Source organism: Jaculus jaculus, chromosome 6 (assembly GCF_020740685.1).
Source record: "Jaculus jaculus isolate mJacJac1 chromosome 6, mJacJac1.mat.Y.cur, whole genome shotgun sequence".
NCBI lineage: Eukaryota > Metazoa > Chordata > Mammalia > Rodentia > Dipodidae > Jaculus > Jaculus jaculus.
In genome coordinates this window covers 58,254,591-58,270,226 of record NC_059107.1, presented here as the reverse complement: position 1 = coordinate 58,270,226, position 15,636 = coordinate 58,254,591, and the positions used below count along the sequence as shown (strand labels likewise).

The window sequence follows — 15,636 nt, the reverse complement described above, 5'->3', positions numbered from 1 at the left end:
ATGAGAAAGGGATGAAATTCACACCAAAGGCATGGAGAAGTTACTTACCAAAATAATCGAAGAAAACTTTCCCACTTTCTCAAAGGAAAGGCCCATCAAAATAAAAGAAGCAAACAGAACTCCAAACAGATTGGACCAAAGGAGAAAGTTACCAAGACATATTGTCATTAAGACTCCAAACATTAACACCAAAGAGAAAATCCTGAAAGCAGCTAGGGAAAAATAGCATATCGCTTTTAAAGGTAACCCCATCAGAAATACTTCAGACTTCTCAATAGAAACCGTAAAATCCAAAAGGGCCTGGAATGGAACACTGCAAAGTCTAAGAACCTATGGCTTCCAATCCAAACTACTTCACCCAGCAAAAGTATCCCTCATAATAGATGGTGAAAGAAAAACTTTCCATGACAAAACTCAGCATTACAATTATGTGACCACAAAACCAAACTGACAGAGAGTATTTCAGGAAATTCTTCACACAGATGAAATAATCAACCTCAAATGCCTACAAGAAGCAGATCACAATAACCAAACTACGAGAAGGCACAAAAAACTTCAAAGTCCATGAAAAACCACATATAGCAAAACAATATGGCAAAGATCAAAACAAACCTCACCATCATTACCCTAAATATTAATGGCCTTAATTCACCCATCAAGAGACACAAGCTAGCAGGATGGATCAGAAAATCAGACCTCTCAATCTGTTGTTTTCAAGAAACCCAACTCACCACTAAAGACAGACACCTCCTAAGGGTGAAAGGGTAGAAAACAGTATTCCAAGCAAATGGGAATAAGAAGCAAGCAGGTGTAGCAATATTAATATCAGATAAAACAGACTTCAAACCAAAAATAATCAAAAAGGACAAAGAAGACCACTTCCTACTTATCAAGGGAATGATCCATCAAGATATCACTGGGCTGGAGAGATGGCTTAGCGGTTAAGTGCTTGCCTGTGGAGCCTAAGGACCCTGGATCGAGGCTCGATTCCCCAGGATCCACGTTAGCCAAATGCACAAAGGGGTGCACGTGTCTGGAGTTTGTTTGCAGTAGCTGGAGGCCCTGGTGCACTCATTCTCTCTCTCTCTTCCTCTCTCTCCCTGTCTGTTGCTCTCAAATAAACAAACAAACATAAACAAAAAAAATTAAAAAAAGAATATGTCACAATCATAAATCTTTATGCACCAAACACAGGGGCACCACAGTTCATAAAACAACCTCCTTGCTGGGCATGGTGGTGCACACCTTTAATCCCAGCACTAAGGAGGCAGAGGTAGGAGGAGTGCCATGAGTTTGAGGCCACACTGAGACTCCATAGTTCAATTCTAGGTCAGCCTGGGCTAGAGTGAGACCCTACCTTGAAAAACAAAACAAAACAAATCAAAACAAAACAAAACAAATCAAAACAAAACAAAACAAAGACAATAACACAGAAATAACCACCAACACCATCATAGTTGGGGACTTCAATATACCATTATCAGTAATAGACAGAGCATCCAAACAGAAATTCAACAGAGAAGTAAGAGAGCTCAAAAAAAAAAAAATCACAGACCACTTAGACCTAACAGACATCTACAGAACATTCCATCCCAAATCCACAGACTACACATTCTTCTAAGCAGCCCATAGACCCTTCTTTAAAATAGATTATATTCTGCGTCACAAGCCTGTCTCCATATATTTAGGAAGACTGACATATTTCCCTGAATGATATCAGATTACAATGCTATATTGCTAGAAATTAACAACAAAAGACCCACCAAGAATCCCATTGGCTCCTGGAAACTGAACAGCATACTTTTCAATAATACATAGGTAGTGGGTGAAATAAAAAATGAAACGGCAAAATTTCTAGAAATGAATGACGATGAGAACACATCTCATAGTCAAAACTTATGGAACACAATGAAGGCGGTACTCAGGGGAAAATACATACACAGCACTAAATGCCTTCATAAAAAAGATAGAGAGGGCTGGAGAGATGGCTTAGCGGTTAAGCGCTCGCCTGTGAAGCCTATGGACCCCGGTTCAAGGATCGGTTCCCCAGGTCCCACATTAGCCAGATGCACAAGGGGGCGCATGCGTCTGGAGTTCATCTGCAGTGGCTGGAAGCCCTGGCGCGCCCATTCTCTCTCTCTCTCCCTCTATCTGTCTTTCTGTGTCTGTCGCTCTCAAGTAAATAAATAAAAAAATGAACAAAAAGATAGAGAGATACCAAATCAATAACCTAACCAACCTAAAGGCACTGGAAAAGCAAGAAGAATCCTACCCAAAAAGCTCCAGACAGAAAGAAAGAATTAAGATCAGAGCAGAAATTAATGAATTGGAAACCAAGAAAACAATTAAGAAAACTGACAATACAAAGAGCTGGTTCTTTGAAAAAATAAATAAGATTGACAACCCCCTGGCCAATTTGATCAAGCAAAAAAAAAAAAAAAAAAAAAGAAAAACAAAAGATATGCTTCAAATTAACAAAATTGGAAAGGAAAAGGGAGAGATCACAACAGACATAAGGGAAATTGGGAGAATCATCTGGACTTATTTCAAAAAACTCTACTCCATAAAACTGGATAATATGGATGAAATGGATAAATTCCTGGACACATATCGTCTACCAAAGCTAAAACTCAGAGTAGATTAATCTCCTATCACACTCGAGATTAAAAAGGTACTAAAAAAAACCTCCCAAAAAGAAGTGTCGAGGACCAGATGGCTTCTCAGCTTAATTCTATCAAACCATAATGGAAGAACTCAAACCAATCTTTCTCAAACTGTGTCACATAATTGGAGAACAGGGTAAGTTCCTCAATTTCTATGAAGCTAGTATCATCCTAATACCAAAACCAGGCAGAGATGCCACAAGAAAAGAAAACTACCAGCCTATTTCCCTGATGAGCTTAGATGCAAAGATCCTGAACAAAATCCATGCCAAATGAATCCAATATCATATCAAAAGCATTATCCACCTTGATCAAATGGGATTCATCCCAAGAATGCAGGGGTGGTTAAACATATGGAAATATGTCAATGTAATGCACCAGATAAACAAAGTTAAACCAAAAAAAAAAAAAAAAAAAAACAAACAAACCCCACATGATCATTTTGATAGATGCAGAAAAGGCCTTTGACAAAAGAGAACACTTCATGATCAAAACATTGGAGAAAACTGGCATGGTCGGTTCATATCTTAACATTGTAAAGGCTATACACAAAGTTCCTAAAGCCCATATAATACTTAACAGAGACAGCCTGGAGGAATTCCCATTGAGATCAAGAACAAGACAAAGGTGTCCACTCTCTCCTCTGCTCTTCAATATAGTACTAGAAGTCCTAGCTCAAGCAATAAATAAGACAGGAGAAAGAAATAAAAGGGATACAATTTGGAAAGGAAAAAGTTAACTTAATTCTATTCGCTGACAACATAATTTTATATGTAAGAGACCCAAGAGACTCCATCCCAAAACTCTTGAAGGGGATTAACTCAAATAGCAAAGTATCAGGATACAAAAATCAATGTAAAACCATCAGTAGCCTTACTATATAAAAATGACAAATATAAAGAGAAAGAAATAAGGAACATGGTCCCATTTTCAATAGCAACAAAAAGGAAAATAACTTGGAATAACATTAACCAAGGAAGTGAAAGACCTATACAATGAAAACATAAACATACTCAAAAAGAAATTGAGGAGGACTTGAGAAAATGGAAAGACCTCCCATGCTCCTGGATAGGCAGAATTAACACTGTGAAAATGGCAATCCTACCAAAGGTAATATACAAACTTAATGCAATTCTAATTAAAATCTCAATATTGTTCTTCACAGAGACAGAAAAAATGATCTCAAATTTCATATGGAAAGGCAAAAGGTCTCAGATATCCAAGCATATCCTCAGCAAAAGAAATACCTCTGGAGGCATCACCATATTTGATCTAAAGCTATATTACAAAGCCATATTAATAAAAACAGCATGGTACTGGCATAAGAACAGGAGTATAGACCAATAGAATAGACTTGAGGACCCAGACTTTGGGTCAAGCAATTACAGCTACTTGATATTTGACAATGGCCCTAACAATGTAGGCTGCAAAAAAGACAGCCTCTTCAACTAATGGTATTGGATGGATAACCATATGCATGAAATTGTAACTTGATCCACACATCTCACCATGCACAACACCCAAATCCAAATGGATCAAATACCTCAATATAAGACCAGAATCTTGGCTACTGCTAAAAGAAAATATAGGAGGAACTTTCCATGATACAGGAATGGGAAAAGACTTCCTGAAAAAAAAACCCAGTAGCACAGGATCTTAAACAGTCACTCAAACAATGGGATCACATGAAGTTGAAAAGTTTCTTCAGGACAAACATATAATAAGCAAAGCCAATTCCCACAGAATGGGAGAAAATATTTGCTGGCTATACAACTGATAGAGGCCTAATCTCTAGAATCTACAAAGAACTCAAAAACCTAAACAATAAAAAGTCAAACAACCCACTCACAAAATGGGGCAGAGAGCTGAACAGGCAGTTCACACAGGAAGAAATACAAATGGCAAACAATACTTAAGAAAATGTTCATCATCCCTAATCATCAAGGAAATGCAAATTAAAACAACCATGAGATTCCACCTTACACCAGTAAGGATAGCAAACAAAAAATTCAAATGAAAATAAATGCTGGCAAGGATGTGGAGAATTAGGAACACTCATCCACTGTTGGTGGGAATGTAAGATGGTACAACCACTTTGAAAAGCAATATGGAGACTCCTAAAAAAGCTGACAATAGAGTTACCAACAGACCCAGTTATTCCCTTACTGGGCATGTACCCTAAAACCTTCAAGCCTCAGTCCAGAGAGATTTGCTCAACCATGTTTACAGCAGCTCAGTTCGTAATAGCTAAGAGCTGGAATCAACCCAGATGTCCATCACTAGAAGTATGGGTAACTAAGATGTGGTATATCTACACAATGAAATTCTACACAGCAGTAAGAAAAACAACACAATAAAATTTGAAGAAAAATGGTTAAACCTGGAACAGATCATTCTCAGTGAACTTAGCCAATCACAGAAAGATAATAACCACATAGTCTCACTAATCTATAGCTCCTAACCTGAATTTACCCAAGATGCCGACATACCCAGCAAGCACCTCAAGGATCAGACAATACAGTGGGTGGAGAGGGAGGGGATGGCAAGGGAGGGAATGGGGACACAAATCTATACCCAAATGACAATAGTATCATAAAATTCTACATCCTAAAAGGCAGACCAAATGGCTAAACCTTCACCTGGCCCTTAGAGGGAACACCTGAGTCACAAGGTACTGAAGAGAATATGAAGAAGACTGACCTTAATCTTCTACTTCTTCTCTCTCTGTCTCTCTCTCTTCTCTCTAACTCTTTTATATTACTTATCTTTTTCTTCCTTCTCTTTGTAGGCACTGACCTGTAACTACCAGTACCAGCATGTGGCTATCATGCACAATGAGATTTGATCAGAGAGACCTACAAAGTTTCCTAAAAGAACGACAGATTTCTGTTAGAGTACTTGATGACCTATCAAAGGCTAATGGTAAGACCCTACTGCTGAAGATACCTTATGTTGTTGGTACAGACCATGGAGTAACATGGGTGGAAGCTGGAAGAGCATCAGTCCCCAGACAGTCAACACTTCTAGTGCCAGAAAGTGTTACATGAGCGACTGGGGGAAATGACCAATATCTGTCCAAGCAACTCTTGATCTAACCTACTTAACAGCAAATAACCTGTTGCGATATTCACACAAGTACAATAGTGGTGCATAGCCATGGTGGGAAACCAATTGCTCTTGATTTGGCTAACTCAGTGGTACGGGACCCATAGCTGGAGCTGGGAAACAAGCCAGAACCATATCCAAACATAAGCCCACTCTCCATTATCAAGCTACCACCAATTGTGGGCTATAAGAGGGCCTAAAACTATTAAATTCTCTTAAAAAAAAATACGGGCTATCCTATTTATCTGGTGTTAACTTTACTCTCCATTGGAGAATCTGCTTCTCTTTTACAGGTAGACCCAGATCCTATTAGAGAACCTCCCCTTCACACCTCAAACAGGCCCCAGCTGAAACTAAGAATAATTGGCAAAACAAGCAAGGGTGCTGTGTACTTGGTGAACCTGGTACCAGCAAAAGGGTTAAGGAGATTGACACAGAGAACAATCAACTACCAAACCAGATATTCAGAGACACAGAGGCTCTCAATACCTCATCACTGAAGCAGACCTAAAATGAACCCAACGTGGCTCAGGGAAATTTTGTGGAAGAGGGGGCAGAAAGAATGTCAGAGCCACAAGTTGGGTCATGATACGCAGACATTTCCTCCTACCCATAACTGAGAGCTAACTTCACAATGCATGACCCATATGCCTCAACAAGGAGGGACAGGGGGAGGAGGGAGGACATGGAGGAGGCTAACAATTGTACCAACTTGAGTGTATTCACTGAGTACAAAACTAATAAAAAGAAAAGAAAACTGGTTAACTATTTGTGTGATTGTTCAATCATAAGAATCTGGATATTTCAAAAGAACCCTCAAATAAAATTAAAAAAAAAAAACTGAAAGTCTTAAATTTTAATTCAGTAAAAAATCAACAGAAAAAGATTGCTTCATCTTTTAAAATAGAGTTTTGTAGTCTTTGCTTCCCAAGTTCATACTCTGATACATTGTACAACAGATCCTTGCTAATTAATATTCTAGGTAAAGCATTTCTTTAACATAGATATCAATCTTATAAACTTATAGGTGCTACTGGCACATGCAAAGGAAATATGGTACTTTCAAAGAAAGGGAAAAGAAAAAACATAGAATATGAAAGACAAAAAAGTATACATAGGATGGATGGAAGTATGTCAGTAAATGAAACAACATGTCACAAACAGTCATAGCAGTTTGGCAGTTAACTATGCAGAAACAAGCTGCATGTCCAAACCCATTTACATATGATGTCTGTTCATCTTTTTCTTTTACTGTATGTCCCCAAACCTCATAAAAATGTATTTGTGCCGGGCGTGGTGGTGCACGCCTTTAGTCCCAGCACTCTGGAGGCAGAGGTAGGAGGATCGCCGAGAGTTTGAGGCCACCCTGAGACTACAGAGTGAATTCCAGGTCAGTCTGAGCTAGAGTGAGACCCTACCTCGAAAAACCAAAAAAAAAAAAAAAAAAATGTATTTGTGATCATAACAGACATCAGTGACCTTACATTGTGTGAAAGGTGATCTGTCATGAGCAGTATAAGGACATACCTATAATTCGAGGAACAACTGTTTTGTTGATGACAGCAGACAAGATGTTTTTATCAGGGTTGTCATCATTTGCTGCATCCTCCACACCATTGTCCATGAATTCTCTTATGGACACGAACCACGGCATCTGTTTTAGATCTACAGAATCCAACTGCAAAATGAGATAATGAAGGCCATAAATTATTTAATTTTTTTTTAAAATTTTTTTTTGTTTATTTCAGAGTGAGAGAAAGAGGCAGATAGAGTGAGAATGGAGGCTAGGGCCTCCAGCCACTGCAAATGAACTTCAGGCCCATGTGCCACCTTGTACATCTGGCTTTACATTGGTACTGGGGAATCGAAGTTGGGTCTTTAGGATTTGAAGGCAAGCACCTGAACGGCTAAGCCATCTGTCCAGCCATTAAGTATTTTTAAAAATATTTTTATTGTTCATTTGAGAGAGGGTGAAAGAGGCAGATACAGAGTGAAAACAAATTCTACTGCCAGACTCCATACATACAGAACGTATCCTAATCATAATCACCTCCAACCATCCTCTTCGGTTCCCCATCCCATATCACCCTCTATTGAACTGCTGTAAAAACTATAAATTCTTTAACAAAAGTATATTTTAAAAGAGTTAATCGTTTTAATAATTCCAGAACTTTTCTAATGATCAAGGAAGAGTAATTCCTCACTTTAATTCTATGTATGCAGCACTAGGTCACAAGGCTAGGCAGGACAGCACAACTGAGACATATTAACTAGGCAGTACAGCTACAAGTTGTGTTTCATGCATTCAACCCTGTAAGAAAAACTCAACAAATGCCTACTTATGCGTCAGGATTTTCCGAGCCTACCGATCTGGCCAGAGCAAATCACTCACTAGTTGGACACTGGAAAGAGCTATGAATTTTTTTTTTTTTTAATTCACTTACCTCAAGCAAAATTCCTTGGTTCTTTAAAGTCTCTTAAAAATAAATATGTGGGGGGCTGGAGAGATGGCTTAACGGTTAAGCACTTACCTGTGAAGCCTAAGGACCCCGGTTCAAGGCTTGATTCCCCAGGACCCACGTAAGCCAGATGCACAAGGGGGCGCATGTGTCTGGAGTTCCTTTGCAGTGGCTGGAGGCCCTGGCGTGCCCATTCATATTTCTTTTTCTCTTTCTCCCCCCCCCCCTCTCTCTCTGCCTCTTTCTCTGTCACTTTCAAATAAATAAATAAAAATAAACAAAAATAAAATAAATGTGTGGGCTGAGGAGATAGCTCTGTCAATAGCGTACTTGCCTTCTAAGCATAAAGACCCAGGAACCCACACAACAAAGTTGGATGTTCTGGTACAAGCTTATAATGCTACAACAATTTGGGGCTGGCTGTGCTTCCTCTCTCCTCTGTATGAAGTCTAGCACACCCTCAAGGCCCTGTTTATGTTCCCTTTCCTCCTCAATATGCTTTCCTAATCAGCTCTTCTCAATTTATCACCTTCAAATTCATAAGCCCTGGAATGGGCTTTCCTTCTTCTTTTGGTATGTGGGTGGTCTATGCATCAATATGTGTGGCATGTGCACCCCATGTGCGTGTGTGTGGAGGCCACCGAAGGATGCCAGGCATCTCCACTAGTGCTCTTCCATCTTATTTCCCAGATAAAGAATTTCTCACTGAACCTGGAACTAACTGTGTTTTGGTTCCTCTTGTCTCCATCACTCTCAGTACTGATACTACAAATATGCACGGTCATGCCCATTTTTTTTTTTTTTCTTGTTGTTGTTGTTTCAGGTAGGATTTTACTCTAGTCCAGGCTGACCTGGAATTCACTATGTAGTCTCTGGGTGGCCTTGAACACATGGTAATCCTCCTACCTCTTCTTCACAAGTGCTGGGATTAAAGGCGTGCACCACCATGCTCTGCATCATGCCCAGCTTTTTATGTAGGTGCTGGGGATTAAGCTCATGTTACGCTTGCACAGCAAGTGCTCACTGAGTCATCTTTCTATCCCCTGGGACAGGCTTTTATGTCAAATTTCTCAAGCCTAATACTTCAATACTTCATTATACTTCTGCAAGGATTTCAAACAATACCGAGAAGCTTAACAAATATTACTATGCCTTAAAAATCAAGTGTGAATGAGGATGCAATTCAATGGTACGATTCCTGGATTTGATCGCCAGCACCAGGAAAAAAAAAAAAAAAGCACATGCTCCCAGACTACTGTTCCAAGGCTCTACTCTACATGTTGCTCTGACTCAAAGGGTAGGCGTTTTACAGCTAACTGGATGATAAGGGAATTTAAGTAACCAATATGGCCAGGATAGTATGTTAAGCATGAATACCTTAAGAGGATTCCAATCAAGCAACTGAACTCGTATCAAGGGATTTAAAAGCTTTGGTATGCATAAGCCAATGAAAGCTTCACAGTAGGAATCAGGAAACTTCTCTCTCCATTGCTGAAATTTCAATAAAATATTCTGGATGTTACAAAACTCATCATGCACATCTTCAAAAATTTTCTTACAATCTTGTAAAATATCACCTGCAAACAAAATAAGTCTCTTTATATTTTGCATTTTAAATTTGCTTCCTTATAAGCACTCATTCATTAACTATTTAACAGAGCTGAAATTTTCCCTTGGTGTTAACATATGCATTCACTTTTATTTAAAAAACAAAATAACTTAGGGGCTGGAGAGATGGCTTGGTAGTCAAGGCACTTGACTGTGAAGAACAACCCAGGTTTGATTCCTCAGTACCCACGTAAAGTCAGATGCATGAAGTAGTTAGTGCATGAATCTGGAGTTCTTTTGCAGTAGCTAGAGGCCCTGGTATGTCCATTCTCTCTCACTTGTCTCTTTTTCTCACTGTGTCTATCCCCCTCTGCTTGGAAAAAATTATTTTTTAAAAACAATTCACTTTAGTCAAGTGACAATATTGACACTGACACAGACTACCATTTACTGAGCATGGCCTACATCAAAAGGTTACAGAAATATTATCTCACTACAATACTGTAATTATCTCCCTCATAAGACAGGTGTAACCCACTTATTTATTGACAACAGACTGCTTAGGGGGAACAAAAGAATTTGCCTACAGGCACACGGCTTCTCTTCCAGCTCATCTATCTTAACTGCAAAGCCCAGAATCTGTATACAGTGTACCTTATCATAACATCAATGGTTTTACTATATTTAGTTGTTTCAAATTAAAAATGGTAACACAGAACATGAGGCAAAGAAATGAACCAAAAATGTTCATTTGTAAGAGAATAGAGGCTACAGGAAAACAATACACAGATGAAAGAATACCCACAATGTCCTTTTACATTACATTCCACTTTCCCACCAGTAGCCAAAGTCCCAAAAGAAAATTAATTCCCTTGAGCTTTCCCAACATAACATAAGTTAAGAACAGTAACAGAGAATTGCTCATTGCTTCAATATTTCAAAATGTTAAAAATGTGGCAATTGACCTTGGCTTTTCTGGAAGTCAGTCTTCTCTTTGGAAGGCAGTTCATCATCACTAGATGTCCCCTCCTGATGGGTATAGTTCCCAGAAAGCACTCTTGCTTGCCTTCTCTGTGTCCTGCATTTTAGAATAAATTGAATATACATGAAAAGCAAATTATCTTACTGGAAGGGATAATTTTTCATCTATTTGAAACTGCCACAAGCACACCACTATATTGGACTATTTTCAGTTACTGTAGCTTCTCTGGCTTGACAGCTCCACTGTTCCCTTGCTAGGATGTTCCCACTTGGATCATCCCATGGACTAGTGAGTTTCCATAGAATGCAGCAATATCATTAGGAGCAGCTTCTAGTTCAGAGAAGCACTATCTTGGTAAGCACCACTTTATCAGTTCTCTTCAAGAGATCCAAATTCACCAGAGTGCCGTTAAAACCAGCTGAGGACTGATTAACTCAACTTTTGTTTTTCTTCACTGTCAAAATTTAACATACCAGGTTATGCTTAATTAGATCATACAGTGAATGATATCTAACTAAGGAAAAATACTTGCACAATGTGGGTCTAAATCCTCACTTTATATAAGTACCTTCGAGATTCAATCTCTTCCAAAATCCACTGAGATTTTTCATCTACAGCCAAGCTTCCATTTGTCTCAGCTTTGCCTGTTAATGAACAACATTAGCTCTGTACTACAAATTCTTAAAACAGCAAACAAAGATAATGTCATGGGGAAGTATATACATATGTGTGTGCATACACACCCACTATATTTTATTTATTTACTTGAGAACAAAAGATTTTATATATAGAGAGGGGGGGGGAGAGGGAGGGGGAGGGAGAGGGGGAGAGAGGGGGGAGGGAGGGAGGGGGGAGAGGGAGAGAGAGAGAGGGAGAGGGAATATGAATATAGGCGCTCCAAGGCCTCCAGACACTGCAAGCAAACTCCAGATGCATGTGCCCCCTTATGCATCTGACTAATGTGGGTCCTGGGGAATCAAGCCTCAAACCAGGGTCTGTAGGCTTCACAGGCAAGTGCTCAACTGCTAAGCCATCACTCCAGCCCACCCACACTATATTTAAACTGAAAATTTCATTATGCAATGAAATTTAAATGTTAATTACCTTTCACAATGTTAATAACCATTCAGTTTGCTAGCCTAAACAAATATACCTGAGCTGGTGTGCTTAACACTTGAGAACAGCAACAAAATTCTACTGACAAGTTTCTTTTTTTTAAACATTTTTTACCAGCCTCCCAATAGTCAAATACTAGAAATATTTGCACTGCCAGTATTTTAGTCATATTTCTGCACATTTAATATGTACCAATGTTTATAGCTGAATGTGGGGAATGTGAAAACCACTACCTCTTTTTTATCAGCTACGTAGTTAGGAACTCAATTCTTTTACTATCCCCAATAGCACTGTAATCACTGCTGAAATCACAATCCCAGGGTGAGAAAATGCAGTGTCCACATATTATTACTACATGAGGTCTTATAGATGATCCTCTACAGAAATTCACCACAACCAATCTGTAGAAAGAGTCTTAAAACTACCAAGTTGAATTTCTGACTTGGCCTTCTGATTGATGGAAATTAATTTCAAACAATTCTGCTTATTAAGTGGCTGTATAAATATTTTGTCTCAACTATTAAGTAACTGGGGTTGGAGAGATGTCTTAGCAGTTAAGGCGCATGCCTGCAAAGCCTAAGGACCCAGGTTCCATTCTCCAGGCCCGACGTAAGCCAGATGCACATGGTGAGGCATGCATGCGTCTTGAGTTCATTTGCAGTGGGTAGAGGCTCTGGCATGACCATTCTTCCTCTCTCTCCCTCATAAATAAATAAAAAAATTAAAATCTTTAAAAATATTAAGTAACTGGAAGTTATAATATTTATTTTTCTAACTTTAAAAAGTTTTTTTTTTTTTTGGTTTTTTGAGGTAGGGTCTCACCCTAGCCAAGGCTGACCTGGAATTCGCTATGTAATCTCAGGGTTGCCTCAAACTCATAGCAATCCACCTACCTCTGCCTCCCGAATGCTCGAATGCTGGGATTAAAGGTGTGCACCACCACACCCAGCTAAAAGTTAAGATATTTTAAAAGTGTACCTTGAAAAGTCTTGGGTTTGGGGGAGGGGCTGGGTGTCAGGTTAGTATGAAAATACAGAAAAAAAAATGACTTAAATTCAGGAATAAAAACATCTTTTTATTCTCCAGATGATAGTTTAACTTAATAAATTGTATTGAACATAAATAAAAAAACACTAACGTGAAAGCTGTTGTAAATAAGCTGATTCGTATTTTAATTCCTCTTGCCTGCGTTTCAAAAGCATCATGGCTTGTTTTAAAAGGAGGGCATGCATGGCTGATTCTACCTCCTGGATGTTGATAATCTGAAATACATACATCAGTAACATTTGCAGTTATCAGTAATGCAAAAAGCACTAAGAGGTATCATATGTACATGTACAGTTTTTAAACAGTTTCCATACTAGCAGATCATTTACAGAGTTTTTTGAGCCACAGATCTATACTATTCTATACAAACAATAAAATATCAATTCATTGTACTGTGACAGCTACAAATATCAGAGGTAATGAAGCCCAATGGAATGAGGTAAGAAGCAGACATGAGAGACAGGTAAGAGGAGGCATTCTTCTTTGTGACAGGAGAGAAGGAAATGAAAGGGCAGTCATTTTCCATAGGATGGAACAAGCTGATAAAATATGAAAAACTAAAGAATGGGGGCTGGATGAAGTTTAGTGGCAGAGAGCTTGACTAGTATGTGCCAGTCCCTGCCTTCAAACCTAGCACTGAAAAGAATTAATAGAGTGGAAGAGATCTGGCCAAATAAGAGCTGTGACCAAGTAAGAGAGTCACAGAAATGTGTGACTAGGTGAAACAAGACTTCCTATTTCCTGGGCAACAACTGTCCCATTATGCTCCTCAGTTTCTGTCATGAATAATCATTGCATGCGTTGATAAGAATTTAAATAATGCAATTTAAGGATAAATAGGAAAAAATAAATCACATTGATTTCAATACACTAGAAAGTAGCCAATAACCAATAAGGCAGTCTACTTCCTACAGGACAAAGCATCCCAGTGTTTGGCAATAGTGAATTGGAAAGAGTAAAATTTTAATAATCTTTTTTCTTTTGCAGTGCTGGGGATTAAACAGTCTAATCTGTTTCTTTTAAAGGAAAAACTAAAGATCCTAATGTCAGAACTTAGCATGCATAAAACACAGAAAGTAAAGTAAGATTAATAAATTTGATAACATATAAATTTCAAAGCATACAAATGTTGGGGGCTGGAGAGATGGCTTAGAGGTTAAGGCATTTGCCTGCAAAGCCAAAGGATCCTGATTCTGCTACCCAGGACCCACTTAAGCCAGATGCGCAAGGGGGCACATGCATCTGGAGTTCATCTGCAGTGGCTAGAGGTTCTGACATGCCTATTCTCTCTCAGATACATAAATAAAATATATTAAAAAAATACAAATGCCAAAAAACTATCATAAGCAAATCCAAAGACAAAAGAAACTGGACAGTTTACATCAAATAAAAAAAGCATTAAAAATGCTTCTGCTAAGAAAGAGAGAAAGAACCCCCAGTGGGAACCAAACTGAGAACAGGGCAAGGGACACAAAGCTTTCAAACAGTAAAATGACACTGAAGCCAGGCAGGGTGGCTTACAGCTGTATTCCAAGCACTTGGAAAGGAAGACTACTGGAATTTCTACACCACCTTGGGCTTCAGAGTAAGCTCCAGGGCAGAATCAGCTAGAGTGAGATCTTGTCTCAAAAAAGAAAACTACATCTAAACTAATAAACAAAAGGTTTGCACAAACTGAAAGTGTTGCTTATAACAGATACATCATTACAAAAAAAGCATGCCAAGTAGGGTGGGGTGGTGCATACCTTTAATCCCAGCACTGAGGAAGCAGTGGTAGGAGGATAACTTCAAGTATGAGGCCACCGTGAGACTACATAATGAATTCCAAGTCAGCCTGGGCTAATGTAATGACCCTACCTAGAAAAACAAACAACAACAAAAAACCCAACATGCCAACATCAAGGGAATGCTTAGTGTCATGTTAAAAATGAATAGGAGGGCTGGAGAGATGGTTCAGCTCTTAAGGCACTTGCCTGCAAAGCCTAAGAACTTATGTTTGAATTTCCAGGTCGCACATAGTCAGACACTGTGATGCAAGCATGCAATGTTACATGTGCACACAAGGGGGCGCAGACATCTGGAGTTTATTCAGCAGCAGCTGAAGGTCCTGGCATGCCTATTCTCTTTGCCTCTGCCTCTTATCTCTCTCTCTCAAAAAATAATAAATAAGCCGGGCGTGGTGGCGCACACCTTTAATCCCAGCACTCGGGAGGCAGAGGTAGGAGGATCTCCATGAGTTCAAGGCCACCCTGAGACTACATAGTGAATTCCAGATCAGCCTGGACCAGAGTGAGACCCTACCTCGAAAAACCAAAAAATAAATAAATAAATAAGCCAGGTGTGGTGGCGCACGTCATTAATCCTAGCACTTGGGACGCAGAGGTAGGAGGCTCACCATGAGTTCAAGGCCACCCTGAAACAACATAGTGAATTCCAGGTCAGCCTGAGCCAGAGTAAGACCCTTCCTCAAAAAACCAAAATAAATAAATAAAAGTAATAATAACTTTTTTTAAAAAAAAATGTGGGCTGGAGAGATGGCTTAGCGGTTAAGCACTTGCCTGTGAAGCCTAAGGACCCCAGTTCAAGGCTCGATTCCCCAGGACCCACGTTAGCCAGATGCACAAGGGGGCGTCTGGAGTTCGTTTGCAGTGGCTGGAGGCCCTGGCACGCCCATTCTCTCTCTGTATCTGCCTCTTTCGCTCTGTGTCTGTCACTC

At 39.3% G+C, this 15,636-nt stretch overlaps 1 protein-coding gene across 6 annotated transcripts in view; it reads right to left on the bottom strand.

Moving 5' to 3' along the window:
• Window positions 1-15,636, bottom strand: part of Gcfc2 (GC-rich sequence DNA-binding factor 2) — a 54,546-nt gene that overhangs the window by 25,007 nt on the left and 13,903 nt on the right. For 3 of the 6 annotated variants that reach the window (XM_045153408.1, XM_004660585.2, XR_006637793.1), the window contains exons 7-11: window positions 13,012-13,135; window positions 11,326-11,401; window positions 10,741-10,853; window positions 9,605-9,804; window positions 7,296-7,446 (exon numbers count right to left, since the gene is read on the bottom strand). In XM_045153408.1, coding sequence (XP_045009343.1) covers window positions 7,296-7,446; window positions 9,605-9,804; window positions 10,741-10,853; window positions 11,326-11,401; window positions 13,012-13,135 — 664 coding nt within the window. Of the gene's footprint in view, window positions 1-7,295; window positions 7,447-9,604; window positions 9,805-10,740; window positions 10,854-11,325; window positions 11,402-13,011; window positions 13,136-15,636 lie in introns of those variants that run through there. The other 3 variants (XR_006637794.1, XM_045153409.1, XR_006637795.1) reach the window with 3 other exon arrangements.